Source organism: Didymosphaeria variabile, assembly GCF_027946475.1.
Source record: "Didymosphaeria variabile strain IMI 356815 chromosome Unknown scaffold_2, whole genome shotgun sequence".
NCBI classification, from domain to species: domain Eukaryota; kingdom Fungi; phylum Ascomycota; class Dothideomycetes; order Pleosporales; family Didymosphaeriaceae; genus Didymosphaeria; species Didymosphaeria variabile.
The window spans coordinates 1,796,634-1,818,880 of record NW_026611621.1 but is presented as its reverse complement, the minus strand read 5'-3'; the positions used below and the strand labels follow the sequence as shown (position 1 = coordinate 1,818,880).

Here is a 22,247-nt window from a genome sequence, read left to right as displayed (position 1 = left end):
CTTGCAAAGGCGGTGGATGTGTAATTCGAGCACTTGGTCGGAGTGAGGCTTTGAGAGAGGATGGCAAGATCAACATTCCAACGAGGCGTACCGTCCCAGGAATTAAGCTTCGCGCACGATAAGACTCCCATAGCAGGTAGCAAATTCAAGCGACGCAGACTGTACGCAGCCCTTGAGCATTTCCGACTATTGCATATTGAACCGGGGGTCTTGGGAAACGTGATGCCTTGCATTGTACCGGCAGCAATGGAGCAAGCAGACCGTATCTTTTAGTACATAGATGGGGTTGTTTCTATCTACTTGTACAATCTATTGTTTGAGTCAACACTGAAGACAACTTTTCCTCTCGCCTAATAGGTTATTTTTTTTTTTTAGAATATGTAGCGAAGAGGACGGTGCAGTCGATGTGTGAAGGCATTAGGGAAGCCCAATCCTCTAATTATACAAGTGGAGAACATTGCATGTAACTGTTTTTTTATGCGGTATTCCTAAATGTCATCTTTAATAACGTTCAAATAAAGTGAAGGCGATATTACTGTGCATTGATTACTACTAAAGTTATGCTACGCGATGTTCGAAAGATTCATTCTTCTGAAATTCCGACACTGGATGCAATGTCCTAGTAGAACTTGAAGAGGTGTAATGAAATATCATGGGCGCTCTTATGCCCCGAGTAGGGTAGGCATAACATTAGGTTCTTCCGATCTTTAGGACAGCTTCGCTTTCCCCAGCACTTGAAGCATAATTAGGGCGGTTAGTATGCCCGCAGAGAAGAGGAAACGAGTTTTGGATCCATAGACACATCGTTGTATATAGAGGAGCTTGGGATCATCAAGCTTACTTGGACTTGGGATGATGGGCAGGCCTGATAGTACTTGAGATCGTCTAAGCCTGGTGTGACCTAAGATGGTAAGAAAGCTTGATCTGCCTTAGGAAGGTGTGGGACCTTGATTGAATTTGGATGGGTGAGCCTGGTTGGACTTGTGAAGTAATGAAATACACCAATTGAGAAGGGAGCGGATTACGAGAGTGAACTTGATTGCAGAGGCAGCGAGCACTTCTTGTACCCAGACTTCACTCGATTGCGGATGCGCACTTGTATTGACACACAGTAGTGAGTGCGTGGCTGGACTTGATGGGTAAGCGCACTTGTTGAATAGGACACCCATCGATTACACAAAGTCAAAAACGTCGCCTTTATCCACCACCATCCGGCCCACCCTTTTACTTCCTACCACTCTCTCCAATTCCAGCCTCTCCCACTTCGAAAATACAACCCTAATACTCGCTTCACTCCTTGATATCTCGCCTCTCTCAACCGTCTTTCCCGCAAACCCGACAATCTCCTCATAGAATTTCGGATTCTCTGGCACGCCGTAGAATACCACCCTCTTCACACCACGAATATTGTACCGATGAAAGTGGTGCGCGCGCCCAGTATACAGGAGCAATGAGTGCCGGCCGCTCATGAAATGGGACCGTGCGCGCCGCACATCCGTTGTGTCCGTGTACTCAGATATCGACGCGTACGAGATGTCTATATCGACGAGGGCGTTGCGCACGCGTACGAAGTCTAAATACGAAGGGATGAAGAGTAGGACGCCGATGGACCCCTCCGGCGGTTTCGGCGTCTTCAATATCTTAGGGAGCACGCTGGAGCTGAAGTATTTGAAGCGGGTGTCAGGGTCGGTTAGGTATGAGGGAGAGTCGAAGCGCGAGAACGTCTGCTTGATGCCGTAGGACAGGATTTGGATGATGCCAGAGTCGTAGGAGGGTGTGTACTTCAGGCGCCCGGCAAAGTTGCGCATGTGTTTGTTGTACAGGGTGTTGATCTTGGGAGCGAGGTATGCGGAGAGCACGATAGTCTGGCGGATATGCGGCGCGTGGCCGTCCAGGTACCATGATCGTACGCGAGAGAAGTCGCAGCCGTGGGTCTCTTTAGGTTGGAGATTGAGGTGTTGAAATACGAACTCTGCGTGTTCCCAATTTTGCATTAGAGTTGCGTCTGCTTGTTCCATGATGACCAACTCGATGGAGGAGAGGAAGTCGTAGTCTTTTTTCTTTTTCTCATCGGACTCGATGGCGCGCCGTAGACCGAGCGTGGAGGCAAAGATTATGTCTGAGGCGTAGAACTTGGAGTAGTACTTCATTGTTTTGCGGGTTAGCTTCACGCCGATACGAAACTCGTTCTCGTCGTTGCCTTCGAAAAGCTCGCGGAAGTCTTCTGGCTTATCGTCGGAGAAGATGTGTTCGGGTGCTGAAAAATTCTCCAAGAAGCGCTTCTTGTTTTCTTGTTGTTCGAATTCGTGCAGCTTGGTGAGAGTCTCTAGCATGCGAACGCATGCTTCCTTTGTCTCGAGAAGAAACAATATCTTCGGTCGTGTAAAACCTTGGTCGCGATATTCCGCGTCGTGGTCCTCTGAGGTCGCCGCTAGCTTGGAGTTGTTCTTCAATATGCGATCCCTCGTCTTAAGGATGTGGTTCAGCGCGTGCAAGCAGCACAAGTCGCGTATCCTCCCAGCGTTCTGAACGGTCCTCGCACCGAACAAGACATCCTGGTAGTCAAAAAGGGAAGGCGCGATGGTTTGCTCAACCGCGTTGAAGTTTCCCAGAGCCTTCTCTGCATTTTCTACGAGTCGCGGCTTCAGCCGCAAATCTCGGACGCTCTTTACTTTCCGTCGCGCCGCATACTCTTCTGATGCGCCGGGTGTCTGAAACAAACCTCTGCCTCCATCTTCAATATCCAACTTCTTCGTTATCCATTGATTTGCTGATATGGCCTTTACTCGCGTTGCTAAGTCATTCTCATCCGGTCGGTCGAAATGACTAACGAAGGGATCGATCTCACTCTGCTCGTCTGCATTCTCATCAAGCTCTGCATCCAAATCTATATCTCGATGCACAGGTTCATTATCCGAGAGCTCCGATTCGGCCTCTTCCAGCTCATCCACTTCAGGCTGCTCGACGCTCCCCAGAGAGCCCGCCTCGCTGAGGGCTTCCAGCTGGTGGTCGTCATTCGACTTTTCCTCTTCTTTTGCATCAACTAGTGGTTTGGCGCAGTCCTTCAACGAACTCGGGCTGTGGTCAAGCTTCCGTCGCTTCCTCCGTGGTTCGCCCTGGTTTGTATTCACATTCTTCGTTGAGGCGGCGAAAGAGGCCAGTAGAGAGTGGTAGGCGTTCGAGACGGGCTGCGCTTCTTCTTCTCCTTCGCTGGAATAACCGTCGCTGTATTCCGGTTCGCTTTCAGAATCGGACGCGGAGACTTGCTCATTTCTACGGCCGTCAGCTTAGCTTTCATGCACTTCCATCTATTCTTACTCCTCTGCAACGGGGTCGTGCACTCTCGCAGCGACAGTGTCGTTTCTCTTCCCACCGCGTCCGCCGCGTCCGCCGCCTCGTCCACCTCGTCCGCCTCGTCCGCCTCGTCCGCCTCTGAAACCACCCCGGCCACGACCGCGCATTCCACCTCTTCCACGGAACGGCGCCATGATATGGGTATTTCCTGTTGCGATTGTTACAAGCTCAGATTCTAGCTGCAGTCCAAGAAATAATTCACGGCGGTCCGTGCGCAGGCGAGTCGCCCACCGAAATCTTGGCCTTTGAACAAATTGTTCAGAGCCCCGCCAAACCTTCGCTTCGACACCCCACGGCCACACTCAGCACCGCTACAACACCGTCCTCCCGTGCCCCGTCCGCACAACTCGCTGCCGCCAACATGGCAGACAAAGACTCCTTCCTCCACTTGGCCCGCCCGCTCGGTCCTGCCCCCGTGGGTGCCCAGCCGTCGACCGCTCCATTGAATGTTGTCGTCCAACCCCAGGCCATCTTCTCAATTCTCGACCATGCCCTCCGCCGTCCTGCTGACCAAGATCGCGTCATTGGTACTCTCCTAGGTACCCGAAGCGAAGACGGCACCGAAGTCGAGATCCGCAACTGCTATGCTGTCCCGCACACCGAAACTGCCGAGCAAGTCGAGGTCGACATGGACTACCAGAAGCAGATGCTCCAACTACACCTCCGCGCGAACCCCAGAGAAGTTCTCGTTGGCTGGTATGCTACGAGCAGCGACCTGAACACATTTTCTGCTCTCATCCAAAATTTCTACGGTCAGCAGGGCGATGGTACTTGGCCGCACCCCGCCGTCCACCTCACAGTCAGCACCGTCCCTGGCCAAGAGATCGAGAGCCGGACCTACATCAGCGCACCCATTGGTGTCACCGCAGAGCGCGCAGCAGACTCATGTTTATTCATCCCAGTACCGCACGAGCTCAAGTACGGCGAGGCCGAGAAGTCTGGTCTCGAGCTCATTTCGTCAGCCAAGGACCGCGAGGACCGCTCGCAACCTATCATCACCGATCTCGAGGCCCTTGAGCGCGCCATTCAACACGTCCTTGAAATGCTCGAGCGCGTGTCCAACTACGTTAACAACGTGCTGGACGAGGAAGCCGAGCCCTCATCCGCCCTCGGCCAATATCTCATGAACGCGCTGAGCCTCGCACCCAAGGTCGACGCCGCCGACATCGAGCGCGACTTCAACAACCACATCCAGGACGTCCTCGTCGTCTCCTATCTCGCGAACACCATCCGCACACAGATCGACCTCTCCAACCGTCTCGCTACCGCAGCACTTACCCTCGGCACTGGCGATGCGCTCGCAGGCGAAGGTGAACAACAGCGCGGCGGCGACAGGCAAAGGGGCGGACGCGGTGGACGCGGCGGAGGCCAAGGTAGGCAGCAAAGACAACAGGAAGCATGAAAAACTACCCATTCATATTCTTGATGCTGCCCTACTTTTACCTCCCGCTGTTCTACTGTTTGGTGTTTGACTAATGCATTTTGTGATAGTGACGACGGCAAAGAAGGCGGCGATGGGGAGGACGAGTGCGACGCTGGTCGAGGTGAAGAACGGGGAAAGATCGCCCGACAAGGAGAACGAGATGGCGGTTAGCTGGCGACATGAGGGATGAGGCGACGCAGGGCACGAATATCATGACTTGAGAGGGATGCGGGTCTAACATAGAAGGTCAATCCAAAAAAGCCGCAGGATACCCAGACGGGTGCCACATTTGTGTGGCCATTGTTCGATTAGCTCAATGAAGCGATCATGAAAGCCCAATGCCAATGCCGGTTCATAATGCTGCCTGTGAATGCCTAATACTCCCCAGCTTTCCTTCAAACGCCATGAAGATGCCTAGTAAAACTTATGGTCGGTTGAGCTCTAAGTGATGACTCGCCAACCAGACGAAAGATGAGGTGAAGAATCCGCTACGAGGATATAACCCTAGGTTTTTGACAGTGAAGGCTGTCGTGTTGAAGATCCTCCGCTGGAAACCAAAGACGAAAGCATGTGCCGTGGCGAGTAGTCGACTCAGTGTGGATGTAATACACCGGGTACCGCCAATCGTCGTCGAATCATCTGCACCGGCATCGCAACTCCGTGTCCACGAGTTCAAACGCGGTCTGCTCGTTCAACCGCTCATCACCGTACTCGCATCGTCCCCCTTCCCACCCTTCTTCTTCCTTTTCTTCTTGCGCTCCTCCTCCGCACCACCTTCAGCATCCTTCCCCTTCTTCGCCCGCCCCTTCTCACCTGGCACCTCCTCAACCGTATCCACCACCGCCCCCTCATCCGTGTCAAACGCCTTCCTCTTCCTCTTCAACTCCTTATCCGTCTCAAGCAACTCGCTCACCCTACCCAACTTCGCCGTATCCCTCCTCAGCATGAACTTGAAATCATCGAGCTTGATTTTCTGGCGCCGCGCGTGGGTCGCGACAGCCGCGGCTTCGTGACATGTCTCGATGATGTAGTCTGTGATGATTTCGTCGAGGGTAAGGACCGTGGCTTTGAGTGGGGGCGCGGTGTCGCCGTAGGCGACGAGAAAGGATTCTACTACAAGGGCGTCAGAAGAGGTGAATTGATAGCCAGGGTTGCGCGAGCGGTCGGTCCGGCGGGAGTTGGGGACGCGCGGGAGGATGCGGTGGCGGTGGCGGGCGGTGGCGGCCATGGTGTTGACTTTGTGCAGAGGTGGTGAAAAGCGCGGGGTGAGGGGAGAGCTTGACGGTGTCTATGTGCGCACTGGAGCTCGAGGGAAGGCGCGTGGGGTGGAATTGAAAGTGACAAAGCGGAAGGCACAAAGGTGAGTACTCACAGTCTCGCTGCTCCCACTGCGGGCCCTTGCCGCGCTGCCTCATGCGTGGTTCCGTCATTATGTGCAGTTTCTATGCGTCTACCTCCTTCTTGCTCTTCCCGCGTAAAGCGACAAGCAGTCCTGCTCTTGCCCGTTCCCACCGCGAGTGTGGATGTTTGCGCGCGCAAGTGAGCGACCGACCGATAGACAGTTTTGGTGTAGCGCGAGCACTGTAAGAGTCCGATATAATCGACGATCGATGATGAGCCTGGAGTAGGTGTATGTCATTTCTCCGTAGAAGGTTGCAGTTTGAATGTAGTCGGAGCTCTAGCTGCGGGAACGACGATCACCCTGCACAGACGCTTGCGCACCCGCCCGCTTGACGTCGGCCTCAATAATTTTCCACGCCCCGATGAACATCTGGCCATACCATGCCAATGAACATCTGGCCGTACCATCACAACACTCGCAAGTAGACCCCAGATTGCCTCTCGCTTGGCTTGTTTATACCTTGCGGTTCCTACTTCGCGCACCTCCGCTCATAATTCACATATCGCCGTAAGCCAACAACCTCAGCGACAGAACAGCACCTGCGCCAAAATGGTACACCCCTCCCCGTCTTCCCCCCTCTCCTACCCAGCTAATACTCACCTAGACCGCGCTCTTCAACTTCCAATCTCTTATCGTCGTCATCCTCCTCACCATCTGCACCTCCACTTACGCACACTACTACTTCCCAGCCTTCATGGACCGCAACGGGCACAACTACTTCATGGGGCTGTTCTGGAAGTGCGCACGCATCGGCGAGCGTCTGAGTCCCTATATTGCCCTTGCGCTAGTGTTCATGGCAGTAAGTGTTGATTAAGCTCTGGAAGAGAAGGGAGAAAGTCAGATGGGAGTGGGGCTGACGAGTGTAGATCTTGGAGATGATGGGCTAGGAGTTATGTAAGTGGATTGAAAGGCGGATTTTGGGACAACATCGGCGCGTAGGACTGGAGTGAACATTTCAGCATGCATGGCGTTCGGCGTTGGCGTTATCAGGTCTACGACACAGTGAAGATATGGCGGGCAAGACAGTGATGTTCTGAATTTGACTATGCATGTGTGATATAACTGAACCAATTCAGACTCCATGGTCTTATGTCACTTCGAACCTCACAATCAAGAGCACCACGTAGATACCCTCAGAAGCACAATATCGCTAGCATTAAAATATATACAGCAGGCCCAGCCGCCCGCATTTTTGGTGTTTGATCCCTGGATCCAAAACCTAAACGTAGATTCTAGCCCAGACACTCACGCCCTATCCTGTCTAACCCCCCGATATCCAAAGCCCACCCAATCCATACAAGATAAAATACACAGACGAACCCAGCGCCTAGGGGGTGGTAGACACCGTTCAGGCGTGCATTCATGAGTAGTTTTGAGAAGAGATTCTGCGAGATTGCAGGCCATGATGAGTGGCCACATGATGATGAAACAACGAAATGTGAAAAAGAGTATGAGAGGGAGATAGCGAGCTCGTCACGAAAAACGTGAAAAAGCTCATCCAGCAAACCGCCCGATCCATTGCTGGCAACCGTGTATATCCGCCCTCGAAACGTAACGACCGCCCGCTAACGTATCTGTTGAAGAAGGGTAAGGATAGAAAGCGGGGAAATTCTATAACACGGAGGTAGGGACAAGGAAACAGGGAAAGCAAAACACTATCTTTTCAGAAAGGCGACGAAGAGCCCGAGTCAACTGGCCCAACATCTAATGCTTGCGACTTCCTTCTCCCTTGGCGAAGCAGCAGCTGTCCAAGCCTTGGCGTGACCCAGTACGCTCCGCACCTTCGACATCGCTGGCATCCTCGACCATTACATCGTCGTTCATGATGAAGTCGGGTTGGCTGTGCGCATCGTCGGCGTCCTCGTCGTCATCGTCGTCGTGGTCGGATACTAAACCCGGGTTAGACTCAACTGCATGAGGGCTGAGGTCTACCGGAGATAGTGGCATGTGATGATTTTGACCATGGGAAACGTGCGTTGAGAAAGTCAGCGGAAGACGCGCATGGCCGTTGGGTTGTCCCTTCTTGCTGCCTGGTCGGGCGGATGGAGCCTTGCTTGCAGGGGCCGCGTTGGGGGCGCTGACCGGGAGGCGCGCCAGCTGGTTCGGCTTAGCAACAACAGGCGTCTGCAAGGCGCTGTCGGCGAGGTCGTCGTCCGAGGTTTCCATGACGTCCAGATCTACCTTCGTGCGTGCAGTGTCAACCAGACCCTTGAGATCACCGTTGAAACCGCGCTGGTGCAGCAAAGCAGTCAGATGCGGTGTCGATGCTGATGTAGTCATGCCGGACTTGGCTGGTGGCGCTGGCTTGACTACGTCACGTGGTGTGCTGAAGTCGCGGTGCACTTCCTTGGCCAACTCTGGAGGATTGGAGCGGACAAGCGGGTGCACATTTCCAGGATTCGTGCTCGCTGGGAAGCTGATTGTCGGTGTGGCGGCTGGGGTATTCGTCGGCTCAGTGGCTGGGACTGGGTTGCCGCCTTCACTGGTATCAACGGGAACACCGCAAGCTATGGCGGCTGCATCATGGCTCTTGAAGACTTGGTTGTGCTTGATCCTGCAATGGTTCAGGAACCCTTGCGTATTGGAAAAGTTGCTGTGTCCGCAGGCTGCGCAGTACAGTCGGACCCACTGACCGTTGTCGGAGCGCTTGTGCAGCAAAGGATCGATCTTTGGTGCGGGGGCTGGATTTTCACCGAGGGCCGGGAGCTTCAACGTTCCAGTCGAAGTTCGCGACGTGCGCGCCTTGCCAGTTGCACCGAACTCGGCAAAGCTACCGCGCGTCGCTCGGCCCTCACCCATACCAAAGTAACCGTGAGCTTGCTGCGCCAGAGCGCGCTCAGACACAGAGTCGAACTTGACATCCGAGATCAACCACTTCGCGTAATGGCGAGTGTATGGACCATCGGTGACTCCCCAGGGGGCGGCGTAAGCGGGTTCCGTGTAGCCAGATTGCGGGTGCAGAGAAGCTCCAATGCCCATGCTGAGATTTTCGGAGGGCCCGTCGGTACCCGGGAAAGGAATCAACGAACAGCGCCTCAGCTGTTCCAGCGACACCTGGCACTTGGCCAACTCTTGCTCGATCAGGCGCAGCTCGTTGTGCTTGAGCAGGATCTCGTAGTTGATTTGCGCCTCGATCGACTGCTGCAGCGCCGACAGGCTGGAAGCCATGGCGGGCGCAGGAGTGTCGGTAGAAGAAGCCTCGATTTTGGCAGCTTGCTTTTGGGCCTTGCTCTTGCTCGCTCCTTCTCTTTTGACGGGCTGCGCCTTTGGCCGCGCTTCCAGAACCTCTGCAGTCGCAATCCCCGATGCTTGCTGGGGCTCCATTGGTGACTGAAGTACCATTCCGGTCGCGAAGTTGCCATGGTTGAAGTTATCAGGGGTACCAGTTGACGGTCTTACTTCCCCTTCAGCGTCCTTCCACTTCTTCACGACATGCGCCGGTGCCGGCTCAGGGCTATCCGTCCTCTTCCGCTTGATTTGCTTTAAGAAAGAAGGGATCTCGACGACTGGCATCGGTTTTGACTTGTGCAGTGCTGACTTCTCCATGATCTTGTCGCCTGGTGATTCCGTACTCCATGATGCGAGGCGGAACATGGACTGCATTGTGATAGAAGTGGAGGTCTAGTACAAACAGCGCTCATCTGCCGTGGCAAAAATCGTGCGCATAGGAGTAGAAGAGCTGACAGGCTGCGGAGTCGGAGGCGAGCAGAATGTGCAGCAAGAATTACAGGCGCGAAAAAGGCAAAAAATTACAATGTATAGGGGGTATAGTTGGTGCGCGAAGGAGTGAGAGAAGAGAAGGCTACCTAAGGTAGAGTGGTGACGTGTTGGGAGCTGTGCAAGGTGTCCGCGAGGATGGGCCGAGCGGGGCCAGTAACGGAAAGTACAGGCGCAACAAGGCAAGCTACAAAATGCGCGAGGGTGAATACAAAGGAGACGGCTGCGCAGCTAGTTGCAGCGCAAAGAAACCGGGTCCTGAGGGTGTGGTGGTGGAGAGGTGGGTGGTGGGAGGATGATGGGTTGGTGATGTTGCGAGCGAAGGCAGCGGCGGGCGAGAGTTCGGGGGGAGTCGCACCTTCCTGAGAAGCTCTGACCCGGCGTGACGGGGCAGCGGCAGCGGCACTAGCCTGGATGCGAGCCACAATCTCGCGCAAGTGGGCAGGAGCGACCGGGGGCCTGCGTCGACGCCAATCAGGGGCGGCGTGGCCTCGTCGACGACTGTTGCGCACCGTCTTGTGCTCTCGCCGGCCATCTGCAAGAGCAGCGGAATGCACCTTGGCGCAGCGCTCCCGCGACATTTGCTGGACGTCGTGGACGTGTGCTCCCGCGGCTGTCTCCAGCTGTGCGACGGGAGCGATGCCGGCCTCCGCCCAACACAGTCCCTCCCTCGCCCAGCGTCATAAGTGGGCCACACCCAGGGGATGGATGCTCTAGCTCACGCCTCGCGCAACTCTAACCCCAGTGTAGCTGTCCTCTTGGACAGCGCAAGACGTCTCACGATGCCATGTCATGCTGTCGCGGGCGCTGTTACAGCGGCATCCCTTGGAAGAAACACCACAGCGCATACCAAACGCTTCCAGGGCGACGTATCACCTTGACGACCCGCCGCGCACATCCGTGGAGGGCCGCGCACAGGCCAAGCCCATCCATCCACCCATGCTCCACGACGCCTCTGGGCCGGCTCCGCTACTGCTAGGCCCACGCAAGCCACAGCGCCGCCTGAAACATCGCGAATCTCAACACCACGATGGAATCGCTCGTATACTTGCACGTGATGTGTGTCGCGAGTTCCAGACGAGCGTGGAGGGTCACTTGTTCGCTATTGTTCGATCGCATGGCTCGTGACATTTGGAGTTGGATTTCATTGCGCGACTTTCTGCAAGCGAGCTGCGAAAACAACATGTCGCCCCCGATGCTGCCGAGGAAATGGGTGCCTCTCATCCGGAACCTTCCGAAGCACCGCCAAACGACAAAACACCACCAACGCCGCCAAGATGCGTCCCCATACCCAGATTTCCCCTTTATGCCAAAATTACAAAGCGAAAAAGTCGTGCTCCAAATGTTACTTCCCCAGGTTTTCGTGCAGCTGCTTGTACACGAACCCCTCGCAGCCTATGCACTGTGGAGTCCCCTACGCACTCCCTGCCACCGGTCGCGGTATCGCACTCAGCGATATCGTCGGTGATGCTGGTGGAATGGGACTCGGTGAAAGGTGGTCCGTGGTCTCGCTATCCGGCGCACCGTTCGCTGACAACTCTTCGTTCAAGCTCATGCGTTTGAAATGCGGGCTCAGCGGGCTCTTTGGTGTCGACTTCACCCTTGGGCAACTCGCCACAGGCGTCGCCAAATTCTTGAACGGACACGATCCCGTCGCCATGTCGGCGTCTTCGATCTCACTCTCGCTGTCGCTGCCACTTCGTAGTATCTTCTTTCCGTGAAGATAGCCCTCTGGCTCGATTTCGGGAACGAGTCGTTCTTCGGAAAATTCATCTCCGTCGCGCACATACCACTTCGCGAAGAGGTCGTTCTGGATCCATATGACTTTGGAAAGGGCCTTGACGAGGCCGATCTTGCGGTCCATCTTCAACCGTGGGTGCGAAAGAATTGCTTCGGTGAGGACGTCCTGGATGAAGGATAGCGTGACGCCAATGTGAACGTATTCTACATGCAGAGGGTGCGCGCGCCCTTGTCCAACGTGCATCATTCCGACCTTGTCCAAATATTCCCAGTACTCCCTGTTGGCGGTCAGCATGCGCCTTGCAATCGCTCACAGGGTGTTCGAGGAGGCTTACATCTTGCTCGGATCGCTGCAGAGCCTCGTCAAATACGCCCGCAGGAACATCTTCCGATGTAGGATTTGAGGCGAGCTCTCGTTCAAGTTCATATCCACCGGGCCCTCGTACGATGTCGACCTTGTCTCGAAGGCGCGCGCTGTGATGTCGTATTGCAGTAACTTCTTGTATACGATGTTGACCAGCGCGGGAATGAGTGCTTTGATGTACTTCGCTCCCGATATGAGTGCTTCGATGTCGCCTGGTCATGTCAATTGTCAAACCTTCGGATTTGGGTGCAGAGGCGAACGTACGACTGCTGAAATCCAAGAACGAATGCAGATACCGTACCCTCGTCTCCAAGTCGGTGTACAGCTCCCTCCTGTCAAAGTGCATCATCGGGCGGCGGTAAAACTGTGCCATACTTCCTTTCTCGTTTCACTCTTTCCTTTCCCAGACTACAATATGATTCTTGTCGCAGTGAACTTGCAGTTCTCCCAGATATGTGAACAAGCTGTTCTTCGAGGTAGCACAATACGGATAGCGAAAGTGGAATGGCGCTTCCACGCGCTTATATCCCCCCTCATTCGCACTCATCTTCAAGGCGTCCACATCTCCGCCGTATGCTCAAGTATCTGGCGCACATGGTCCGTCGTGAGATGAGGATGGCGTGACTGCCTTCACCACCGTCGTACCACCAGCCAGGATCGCACTTGCCCCTGCGCAGCTTAGCGCTGCCGCTGATTGGACGCTCGCGTTGGGCGACATGTCCTTCTACGATCGATGGCGGCCGCATGGGGAAGTTTGCCTTGCGCACGTAGTAGGGCAGGAGTGCGTATGGCGTGACACGTCGCTTAGGCTTGCTTGCTCGAGGGTGGACGTCTCAGCCCATGCGGTGCTGCTTATCCATGACTTTCCTCGACTCGAAACAACCACATATGGTTATCTAGATACTAATACTGTTCTAGAGCCTGAAACTTCGGCGAGCTAAGTCATGCGATCCTCTTCCCAGACATGCCAATCAGGCCATGTTAAGAAGTAAAGCACAGGTCTGAAGGCTTTGTACAGCAACGATCGCTTTTGGCGAAGTAGTTTGATCATGTCTACATCTCAGTACTGCGTCTGTTCCGGTATCGATCCGCATGTGGGTTTGACACGCGTAGCGCGTCCCCATCCCCGCGAGATGGCGCATGTACTCGATCGCTCGCGCCGTGAGCTGTACACAGGAAGTTCAGTCTTCTCCACATGTCCCTAATTCTTACATCGGGCTTTCTTCATCACATGATCTCTTAAGTCGACTGTGGAGCTCTTCATCAGAAGCCACTCGTTTTGGGTCAAAGTAGTTCCATCATAGCTGTGGTCCCGAGGGTCAGGATAGGGCAGTATCGTCGTGCATAGCAATTCCCCAACTTGATAGTTGTCGTCTCCCCTGATGTAGCCACAGAAGTCGTGAGGATTCTTGTTGCAGAACGTCAAACTGATTAGCAAATCTTATTTATATGGCTCCTCTTAATAACATCTCGAAAAGTAATGCGTTGTTTACCAGTGCATCAGTGCCTGCCAGTAACTCTGGTTTCCTCTGTCTCTAGGACAAGCGAATCTGAACAGCATCTTCGGGTTAATGCTGACGCACGGCCGACTTGTGATATCCTTGTTTTATCTGTCGCTGTGTGCTGCTGTCAAAGACTGCCCGCACTACGCGACATGGATACGTAGCTATATTTGAAAGCTGGATAACTCACTCTCTTGATTCGTCACAGTATCTAGCTAAGCAAACAACTCCACAGCAATGCTGCAGTGCTACCACAGGTACCTAGCCCGCATTTCGATACCACTAACACCACCATTCCTACCTGTGCCCATCTCATAGCGCCACACTCTGTTTCTCTAGCGACGTGCATGGGCGCCATCCTCCAGGATCAATGGTTACCATGACTGGAAATACTGGTACGTCGGCAACTTCACCAGACTTCAAGGCTGATGCATCTAAACGTACGAATAACATGAATTTGCATTGCATTTTCCAGACCCGCACGGATGGATGGAAAATGCTGATGCGCCGACGTCTTTTAGTTTCTATTCGTCTGGAAGAGATGTAGCAAACTCATATGTTACGAGCGCCTTACCGCCGTTGTAAGTATCCCTTCGATTGGCCCATCTACTGTTGCAAAGATCAGCACCGCATAAGTGGATCTGTCAGAGCTGTTTGACGATGCATGCCATACGATAGTGTCACATAATCCTTATGAATGGATTATGCACCACACCGTACGTGCTTCCCGCGATCACTATGTCCCGAAAGGATCAGGTTCGCCGTACGGAAGACTTACTTGTTGCGTCCTTACACGTGGTGTACTACCGCCCCAATTCAGTCACTGCACCGGTCACTCTTTGAAAGACTAATTCTCAACCATGGCGGATGGTGTAGCTCCGGAGGCTGCCATTATATGTATCCTGTGACTCCTCACTTGCGCTTGTCGTGCTGACAAGCGACAACAAAGCCTCCTGAGGCCACTATAATGGCTATAATTATATTGCTAGCCTCTGGCCGTCTGGTCCCACGCATTTTGCAGCTCATGCATCTGACCGCGAGCGATAGCTTTCTGGTAGCTTCGATTCTGAATATGCTAGCACTTCTCATTACCGATGTAATAACCTACCAACTAGGCGGCATGTGCGATAGACCGGAGCCTTCAGAAGTAACTCTGGTCATACTCAAGAAAGTATGGAATACTGTGAGATCCAGTCATAAGAGAAGCGATACTGACGTTAGGTGCAGTTGCGGGGAACTACTTCTACGATACAGGCATCTATCTGCCTGATTTAGCGATCTTAGCGCTCTACTATAGACTTATCCCACCTACCGTGCCTTGGTTGCGAAAAGCCCTCTACGCAGTGAGTGCCTTCGTAGGAGCAACTATGGTGACTACCTGCTCCTTGGATACAATTTGGTAAAGTCGCAAAGTATCCGTGAACTAGTCTGTAGAAGAAGCAGTATGCTCTACATTTAGCTCAAAGGAAGTTTTTAGAACAGACTGGACGCTCAATGTTATATCAGACGTATCGAGTGAGTGTTGGAGTCTTCAGCTTAACAGCCAGAGTTAACACCGTCCACAGTTTGCGCACTTCCATTCCCGCTTCTTCACAAGCTACAGCTTGGCCGGCGCCAGATTTGGGGTCTTGTAGCAACTTTTGGCCTCGGTATTATCATCACATCCGTTAGCATCGTGCGATTCCCAAACATGGAATTCATCCATGCGTGGACCAATGTTTGTAAGTGAGCGTCTTGAGCAGACGGTATGCGACCACCAGTATTGGCACTTATGCAGGTGTGCTTTCCATGGCTGGAATGTCCGTCTCCATCATGGTCGTGGCTTAACCAGCGATGAGACCTTTTCTCCACCGCGGTACCCTGTTCTCCTCCAAAGAGAACCCACAGCTCCTCGACTTACGAACAGGATACAGAGTCCAAGCTACAATAGTGACCTTCGGAAACTCAACCAGAAAGAAAGGACGACTGGACGACCTTTTGGACGAATCAGGGAGCGAGGTGGAGCTCAATACAATGGCAAGAAAGGACGTCATCTATGGGACAAAACAGGTCAGCATGTAATCTTCGAACTTGCTGGAAGAGACAAATTCTTCGAAAGGAAAACTCCCATGAAGATTCAGGTGACGTCCCACACATGCATAATGCTGGCCTGAAGATGTCAAAACGGAAGGTGTTATTGTGCTTTGCAAAAGTTTTGCGCCACCTTCCGCGGTACTGATACTGATCCGTATATTTTCAGCCAGTCTATGTAGTACAGGAGGCTGATTATTAGTCTAATTACTTTAGTAAGCTAAATTCAACTGGCAGCTTAGTGCCCTATATTGACGTCTACTAGGCCTAGCAATAAATAGTCAATAGATTCTCGCCTAATCAAAAGATCTTGGCGAATGCTCAGCCTCCTATAATACACTGGTTGGTTGAAATGTGCAGAAATCAACCGCGTAAGGTGAGGGCAGAACTTTTGCAAAGCACCGATATCCTAAAACGATACATGAACTGATCGTCAGGACGGTAAGACTGAGATCGTTGGCCTATGTAGCATCTCCTAAATGATAATCTAGAAAGACGGGGCGAAAGACGCCATACTGAATGTGATGTCGTTAGGAGAGAGGGTCGTTGGGTCCTAAAAAGCGCTATCAGTGCTCGATGTATTTCCTCTTCATGTCGCGCGCATACCAGACCTCCAATATCTACGAAAATAGGCACGTGTATCTTCTGGACACACTCTTGCTCTCCTTCCAGGAAGATGAAAGCCCGGCAGATGGAAGTGACAGACCGAGGGCGATCAGACGATCCCAAGCGCAATAGGTTAACCGGGGATGTCTTGGTTTCCGGCTACGCCACAAAGCACGGAACGGCAACCATTGCGACAGGTTCCACTGCATAACGCAGATCAGACGCAGTGTAAACGAGCCTTCTACTTCGCCCTTGTTAAGAACATCTCGAACCACTCGATGCACACAACAACTCGACGTTCATTTGTTATAGGTGTTGGCACACTTAACGCATTGCACAGGGACTCGTACCTTACATTCCTCAAGGACCCGACTGTTTTGATCCTACGAAAAAGCATATACTGTGAACCGACAGACAGCTCCTCACCACGCATCTGGCAATGTCATTGAATCACTGTCAGTAAGCAAAACATCCATTGTAGTTCTGCCTAGCTCCGCCTAGCCCCTCGACTTCTCAGCTTCTCCAGCAGTTTATTCAGGCTCTTCTGGTCTGCCTCCAAATTCTCCTTATGCATATTAGTCGGGAATCCGTCAGCGAGCCATGAATGCATATCGCCATTATCTTCCGCTTCCGGCCAGTGCGTTGGCAGGATTCCATCATCGAAGCAGATATACCTCTGAGGGAAGATCCTATTACCGCAACTGTCACGGTGATTTACGCCGTACTGAGGCCTATCCTTGTCAGCGTACGTCGGCGCCTGATCGAACCGGAAGTCAACTAAGTTTGGTAAGGCTCCGGCAATACGATCTAGATAATGACTCCACTTTCCACTGTACGCGAATGTTTTGCTCCAGCTGTCCTCGCGCTCGTCGAGTAGCTCCGTCCAATCATGTGTCCAGACTTTCCACTTGCCCATGTGGGAGGGGTCGATACGTATCCAGGATAAAATCATGCAATTTTGCAGGATGACTTTGCGTAGTGACTTGATAGAAACGATCCAGTCGAGGTCATGGTCATGCGCAAGCGTGTAATAACCCAAAGCCAGTGTCTCGAGCTTCGGAAAGGAGATGCCGCTGGGGTTGAAGTAGCCGGGGAAGGGACCCCACTTGTCGGTCCCACTATATATGGACAACGCCCTCAGGTTTGCGGATATAGGTTTCAGCCAGTCCGAGCAAAAGTACGCTGGGAAGGTCTGCAACTCGATCTTGGTGTAGTCATGGTCAGGCCCATGCTCGTTATATTCCTGGGTGAGAGATATATGCAGCTCGTCCAACTGACCCATGACGTCACGAAAGAGGTCGGAGCCAGTGAAGTCCGGTATAGGACAATTTTGGAGGTTGATTATAGTTCACTTGCGGATTGTCCTGTTGTTCTCGTCCGCCGCCCTATCCTTGATGGCTTGGAAGACGAGCCTCAATCTGTCCTGGCGCTCCGACACCTCCTCCGGCACTTCTTGGTAATGCCTCTTGTCGACACCTACACATTCTGGAGTGAAGCCAATCTCCACGGGATCTAAGTTAGGGAACCTTGACAACGCAGCGACGGCGCCCTCAAACTCCTCATCAACCTCCTCTTTCTCTCTATAGCAGCCGAGGCCGTGGTCCTCGATATCTGATTGCGTGTGAATGATCGCGTGACGAGGTAGCTGCCGAATAAGATGATCCTGGCTGATACTGTTCCAAGTGCTCATGTGCTCTTTCAACGGTGAGACAAACACATCTTTGAAGAGCTCCTTCGCGGCATGCTTGTCTAAAGTCTTGCAAGCCAGCCGCGCGTTTGATAGATCTCGCCTCACGCTGACTTGCTTGATGACATTCTCGACTATCTCTGGTGCGAGGCCGAGGAGCTGAGGACCGGGTTTCGATGACATGTTGCTGTATGCTGGTCGGACGCCGGATCGGCAGGCAAGACGTCTTGCCTGCAGCCAGAGGGGAGCGAGGCGAATTTTAAGCCTGAGAGTAATCATCAGAAAACATAGGGTGAGCACTGTGAACACTGACGCCTAGCGTCTGCCTGGATGTTTCAGTCAACAACGGACGCTAATCCCAATTATGGCTGGATGCCTAAGACGCTCTAGGCACTGTGAAATTGGATACAAAATCACAGCTGAGGCCAATGGGAAGGCCAACGGGCAACATCCGCGTCGTCGAGAAGTCGGAAAAGGAGACATTGACCGATCACATCATTGCGACGGCGGGCGCGCATCGATGGATGAGAGGTGATGAAGGAGACATGGTCGCGGATTACCAGTAGCGTGTCAGTTTCGCGTCTAGACGTAGGCACCCCTCAGTACCGTACCTGCTGCATATGTGCCGAATATTCCCACTTCGTGCATCACACACCAACTTAGTAGGGTCATGACACTCCCTAGCCAGATGAGCAGACACAAATGGAACCTGGTACACTTCAAGCGCCGACACAGCGTCTTGTTCTCCTGTGTGAATACACGTGCTATAGATGTACAACAAACATGTATTATACAAACCCATCCCTCTTCCCATCAAAGAAGCCCCTTTGAGGTACCAGATGCCTTAACGTTTTTAACACGCTGTCCTCTTCCTCTCCGCTCGGCTGCCAGAGTGCCCTGACCTCCCACCACGCGTCCATCGTCCTCTGCGCATCCGCACACTTCTTAAACGCCTTGAGCGCCGCAACAACACTCGTCTGACTTATCCATGTACGATCAAGCCCATCCTTTACCGCCTGCAAGTACTCCGTCCACGTCTGCTCAAGCTTGCTTCTTGTCCAGGAAGAGTAGCGCACACCGCCGAATCTAGAAAAGCCATGGAAAATGACGACGAAGATGGAGCCTTCGAGGGGAACGCCATTGTATCCCATTTCGCGGAGAAGCTCGTTAACGCGGTCGATGTTGCCGGTTACGGTGGCCTGGTACCGGATGAGCAGGCTGTACGTCCGTGAGTTGGGCGAGATGGGGGCCCATTCCTGGAGACGCTTGAGACCGTCTCTGTCGCAGTCCCAGGCAAGGCGGCGCCCTTCGTAGGTGAGGTCAAGTCCGAGCTTGCGCCGGCCGCGCCATGAGCGGTCTGTTTTCGTGATGGTCGGACCGCCAGGGGCGGTAAAGGGAGAGGTGCTGCCCGCGGCACGGCCGGTGGCTGCGAGCCGCTTCATGCGTTCGAAGACGTGCTCTGCGGCGGAGGGCTCGCCGGCGCGGATTAGGGCGGCGATGACGGCGTTCATCACAACGACGTCAACAATGTCACCAGCTTCTACCATTTGCTGGTAGACACGTCTAACGCCGTTGCCGTTTTGCATTACGCCGTGGTAGTATATCAGTGACACCCGGAAGTGGCGGTGGAACGTCAGTCGTCGGGATTTCATCTCTTTGAGGAGGAGCTCGGCGAGAGTGAATTTGCCAGCTTTGACTGCAATGTCAAAGAGGATATTGAAAGTTACGTGACTGCCTCTAACGTTGGCGCGTTGTTCCATGTCGCGCCAGAGGTAGAGGGCGGATTGGAGGTCATCGGAGGAGACAGCGCCTTTGTAGCGGCCTGCGAGATGGGTAGCGGTGGTCCATTCATGGCGTCGGACATGGATGTGTGCGTTTTTCATATCGTCGAGGATGGATAGATAGCGCTGCATGGCGACAAGGGTCGGGCGTTCGACGATGGACAGTTCATGGAGCATATCATGTATGGTACTCGCAGGAAGGTAGACTATCCGCGGCTCTGATAGCTGCCTGTAGGCGTTCCAAATCTCATCGTGCGAAGGTACGTCGAGCTTGACGAGAGCTTTGAGCTTCTCTACGATCTCCGCGTCCTTGGGTTCCTTCGGCGGCCAGGGTTCGTGCTCGTCGCCCACATTCCACACCAGTGAGTCACCGTCCTCCACTGCCTCTTCCCAATCTTGCGGTGGATTCGTATCGATGCCATAGTAGTCGACCAACGCTTTGAGCTCCTTCTCGGCGAACTTCTTCGCAATCCTGAAAGGACCCTTGCCGACGGGCTTGGCCGATGCGTACTCCCGCCTCACGATGGATTCAATGCTCTTCCGCGACTTCTTGTGATGTGGTCCAGTGAAGGGTAATCCGTCTCGCAGCGTCGATATCTGCTTCGCATGCTCCGGACACGAGCCCGCCCGCGCCAACGCCTGGATGAACAAGTTCTCCATGGGCTGGTTGTTGGCTGCTCTTATTTTTGGCGGACGGTTTACAGCACTCTTGCTGAAGCTTCTCCTCGAGGCATCTTTGTGAAGGACAGGACATAGGAAGGAGAGGTTTGGTCGAACTGGTTGCGGGCATGAGACGGCGGAGGTCCGATTGAGAGTGCGGAAGAGGGACATGAGAGGGCGAGCATTGTGTCAGCGGCGGCCGGATCGAGAGGTTTCCATTGACATCGGGGGATGTGCGAGATCAAGCGACGTCCATTGGCATCTGTCAAGTGTCTAAGATGGCTCAAAGAGGGAAGCTGCACGAAGGTGCTCCCTTCGCGTCGCCAACAATTTGTTAGCTCCCGCGGCAAGTTCCGTCTCCGATCTTTTCTCCGCGCAACCTCACGAGCATTGCAACACCACACCAATCCATTGCACGCGCCCGCCCTGTCACTTGTCCACGCCGTATCCGGACAATAGATGCGATAATTCAGGCCCCGCAGCTGGCACACACCTCCCCCGCCCACCATGGGCCGCTACGACTTCCGCCCAATGCGCGTCCGCCAGACGGCAAAGGCCCTCTTCGACACCAAACGCAACGCCGACCTGCCCCAATGGTACAACATCGTCGGCGACATTCCCCCTAGCGAGACCCTTGCACGACCGCTCCAACGGGCACCTACACCGAAGAAAGCGCGGAAGCCCAGCAGAATGTTCCAGCCGCTGCCCATCGTGTACCCAGAAGATAAGCTCCGTTCAGACTTCTTCGGCGACCACCCCTGGGAATTGGCCCGTCCGAGGATAATAGTGGAGGATAGTGGAAATGATGCAAAGGGCTATGACTGGAGTATGATTGTGCAGCCGGGGAAGCAGCTGGATGGAGAGAGGTTTGTTCCCTCATGCGATTGAAATACCACAATGCTAATTCGGCATGACAGCGTCATCCAGCGCCAAATGTGGCTCATGAAGCACCGCGCCATGTCCAAGCCCATGGCCTACGACGTCGCCCGCCGCGAGTTCTACTTCCACCGCCACCGCGAGGACATCCGGCGGCGCGTTGCCAAAGAAGAAGCCCTGCACGTCGGCGCCTACTTCAGCAAGGGCCCGCTAGAGATTGGTATGGAGCTTGAAGACAAGACCTGGGAGAACTGGAAGAGGTGGGCACGTGAGCAAATTGACGATGAAGAGGCCGCACGCGCACAGCTGTTCTCGGGTGCTCAGTCAGCCGAGGCCGAAACCATGGATGCTGATGAATTCGATGCTGCGCTAGAGGAGGTACAGTCCTCGGTGCCGCAGAGCAGGACGGGACAGCCCGCTCTAGGTGGGGTTGCGGCGCATCCGTGAGTAAGTATGCATGTTGTATGATAGTGTAACTTCCTGTAGACTTGTACATGATATGACCTGCCCAGGTCTTCGATAATAGTCTCGAGCATACTTGGAAACGCCAGCTATACTTCTAAAATGTCAGCTGCTCATCAACACATTGCCAGCACATAGTGGATCCCATCTACTCCCCATACAACAACGTCCCCACCATCGTGCACATCAACCCCACAATTTGTGAAAACCCTCTCACATGTTTCCTCAGCTCCTAATACTCGACTCGAACACTTATCGTTATCATGCACCACTGCGGACGCATCGGGGTCAGCTTCCCCACCACAACGTGCTTTAGATTCCAAACCTCCTCCCAATCCCAGAATCGAGAAGCTCGCTGCTTATAGTCTCGCCGGTGCGCTGGAAACACAGCTTCTCAAAAAAACTTCCCCCTTGAAGGCGGAGTTTGCTTTCGCTCTTGCAGAAGTTGCTCTGTCCGACGATGCAGGAGTGCGTATGCAGACACGCCCTGTACGACCACTGGCCAAACCCTGCGCCGTCTGGTGTCCGCTGTGACTTTCGCGCTTCCGCCATCCGCGTCCACTCAATTATCGATACCATAATATGGGCCTTGCATGTAAACTT

The 22,247-nt window shown here is 53.6% G+C and overlaps 10 protein-coding genes across 10 annotated transcripts; 3 read left to right on the top strand and 7 right to left on the bottom strand.

Annotated features, from left to right (window-relative positions):
• Positions 1-1,172: 1,172 nt before the first annotated feature.
• On the bottom strand, positions 1,173-3,488 carry UTP25 (rRNA-binding ribosome biosynthesis protein utp25; the record flags this gene model as incomplete). Its single annotated transcript, XM_056211119.1, has 2 exons — positions 1,173-3,273; positions 3,319-3,488. 2 exons carry the CDS (start codon positions 3,486-3,488, stop codon positions 1,173-1,175), a joined length of 2,271 nt encoding a protein of 756 aa, XP_056074592.1.
• A 227-nt stretch (positions 3,489-3,715) lies between these two features.
• Positions 3,716-4,756, top strand: N0V89_002308 (uncharacterized protein; the record flags this gene model as incomplete). The annotated part of the gene is made up of 1 exon (XM_056211118.1): positions 3,716-4,756. The coding sequence occupies one exon, from the start codon at positions 3,716-3,718 to the stop codon at positions 4,754-4,756; it is 1,041 nt and encodes a 346-aa protein (XP_056074591.1).
• Positions 4,757-5,468: 712 nt separating this feature from the next.
• On the bottom strand, positions 5,469-6,005 carry N0V89_002307 (uncharacterized protein; the record flags this gene model as incomplete). The annotated part of the gene is made up of 1 exon (XM_056211117.1): positions 5,469-6,005. The coding sequence occupies one exon, from the start codon at positions 6,003-6,005 to the stop codon at positions 5,469-5,471; it is 537 nt and encodes a 178-aa protein (XP_056074590.1).
• Positions 6,006-6,728: 723 nt separating this feature from the next.
• Positions 6,729-6,993, top strand: KSH1 (Essential protein suggested to function early in the secretory pathway; the record flags this gene model as incomplete). Its single annotated transcript, XM_056211116.1, has 2 exons — positions 6,729-6,731; positions 6,784-6,993. The coding sequence occupies 2 exons, from the start codon at positions 6,729-6,731 to the stop codon at positions 6,991-6,993; spliced, it is 213 nt and encodes a 70-aa protein (XP_056074589.1).
• An 890-nt stretch (positions 6,994-7,883) lies between these two features.
• N0V89_002305 (uncharacterized protein) lies at positions 7,884-9,782 on the bottom strand (the record flags this gene model as incomplete). Its single annotated transcript, XM_056211115.1, has 1 exon — positions 7,884-9,782. One exon carries the CDS (start codon positions 9,780-9,782, stop codon positions 7,884-7,886), a length of 1,899 nt encoding a protein of 632 aa, XP_056074588.1.
• A 1,528-nt stretch (positions 9,783-11,310) lies between these two features.
• On the bottom strand, positions 11,311-12,021 carry N0V89_002304 (uncharacterized protein; the record flags this gene model as incomplete). The annotated part of the gene is made up of 2 exons (XM_056211114.1): positions 11,311-11,914; positions 11,972-12,021. 2 exons carry the CDS (start codon positions 12,019-12,021, stop codon positions 11,311-11,313), a joined length of 654 nt encoding a protein of 217 aa, XP_056074587.1.
• Positions 12,022-16,665: 4,644 nt separating this feature from the next.
• On the bottom strand, positions 16,666-17,460 carry N0V89_002303 (uncharacterized protein; the record flags this gene model as incomplete). Its single annotated transcript, XM_056211113.1, has 1 exon — positions 16,666-17,460. The coding sequence occupies one exon, from the start codon at positions 17,458-17,460 to the stop codon at positions 16,666-16,668; it is 795 nt and encodes a 264-aa protein (XP_056074586.1).
• A 66-nt stretch (positions 17,461-17,526) lies between these two features.
• N0V89_002302 (uncharacterized protein) lies at positions 17,527-18,048 on the bottom strand (the record flags this gene model as incomplete). The annotated part of the gene is made up of 1 exon (XM_056211112.1): positions 17,527-18,048. One exon carries the CDS (start codon positions 18,046-18,048, stop codon positions 17,527-17,529), a length of 522 nt encoding a protein of 173 aa, XP_056074585.1.
• Positions 18,049-18,653: 605 nt separating this feature from the next.
• Positions 18,654-20,400, bottom strand: N0V89_002301 (uncharacterized protein; the record flags this gene model as incomplete). Its single annotated transcript, XM_056211111.1, has 2 exons — positions 18,654-20,320; positions 20,394-20,400. The coding sequence occupies 2 exons, from the start codon at positions 20,398-20,400 to the stop codon at positions 18,654-18,656; spliced, it is 1,674 nt and encodes a 557-aa protein (XP_056074584.1).
• Positions 20,401-20,813: 413 nt separating this feature from the next.
• On the top strand, positions 20,814-21,629 carry RSM25 (mitochondrial ribosomal small subunit component; the record flags this gene model as incomplete). The annotated part of the gene is made up of 2 exons (XM_056211110.1): positions 20,814-21,172; positions 21,224-21,629. 2 exons carry the CDS (start codon positions 20,814-20,816, stop codon positions 21,627-21,629), a joined length of 765 nt encoding a protein of 254 aa, XP_056074583.1.
• Positions 21,630-22,247: the final 618 nt, after the last annotated feature.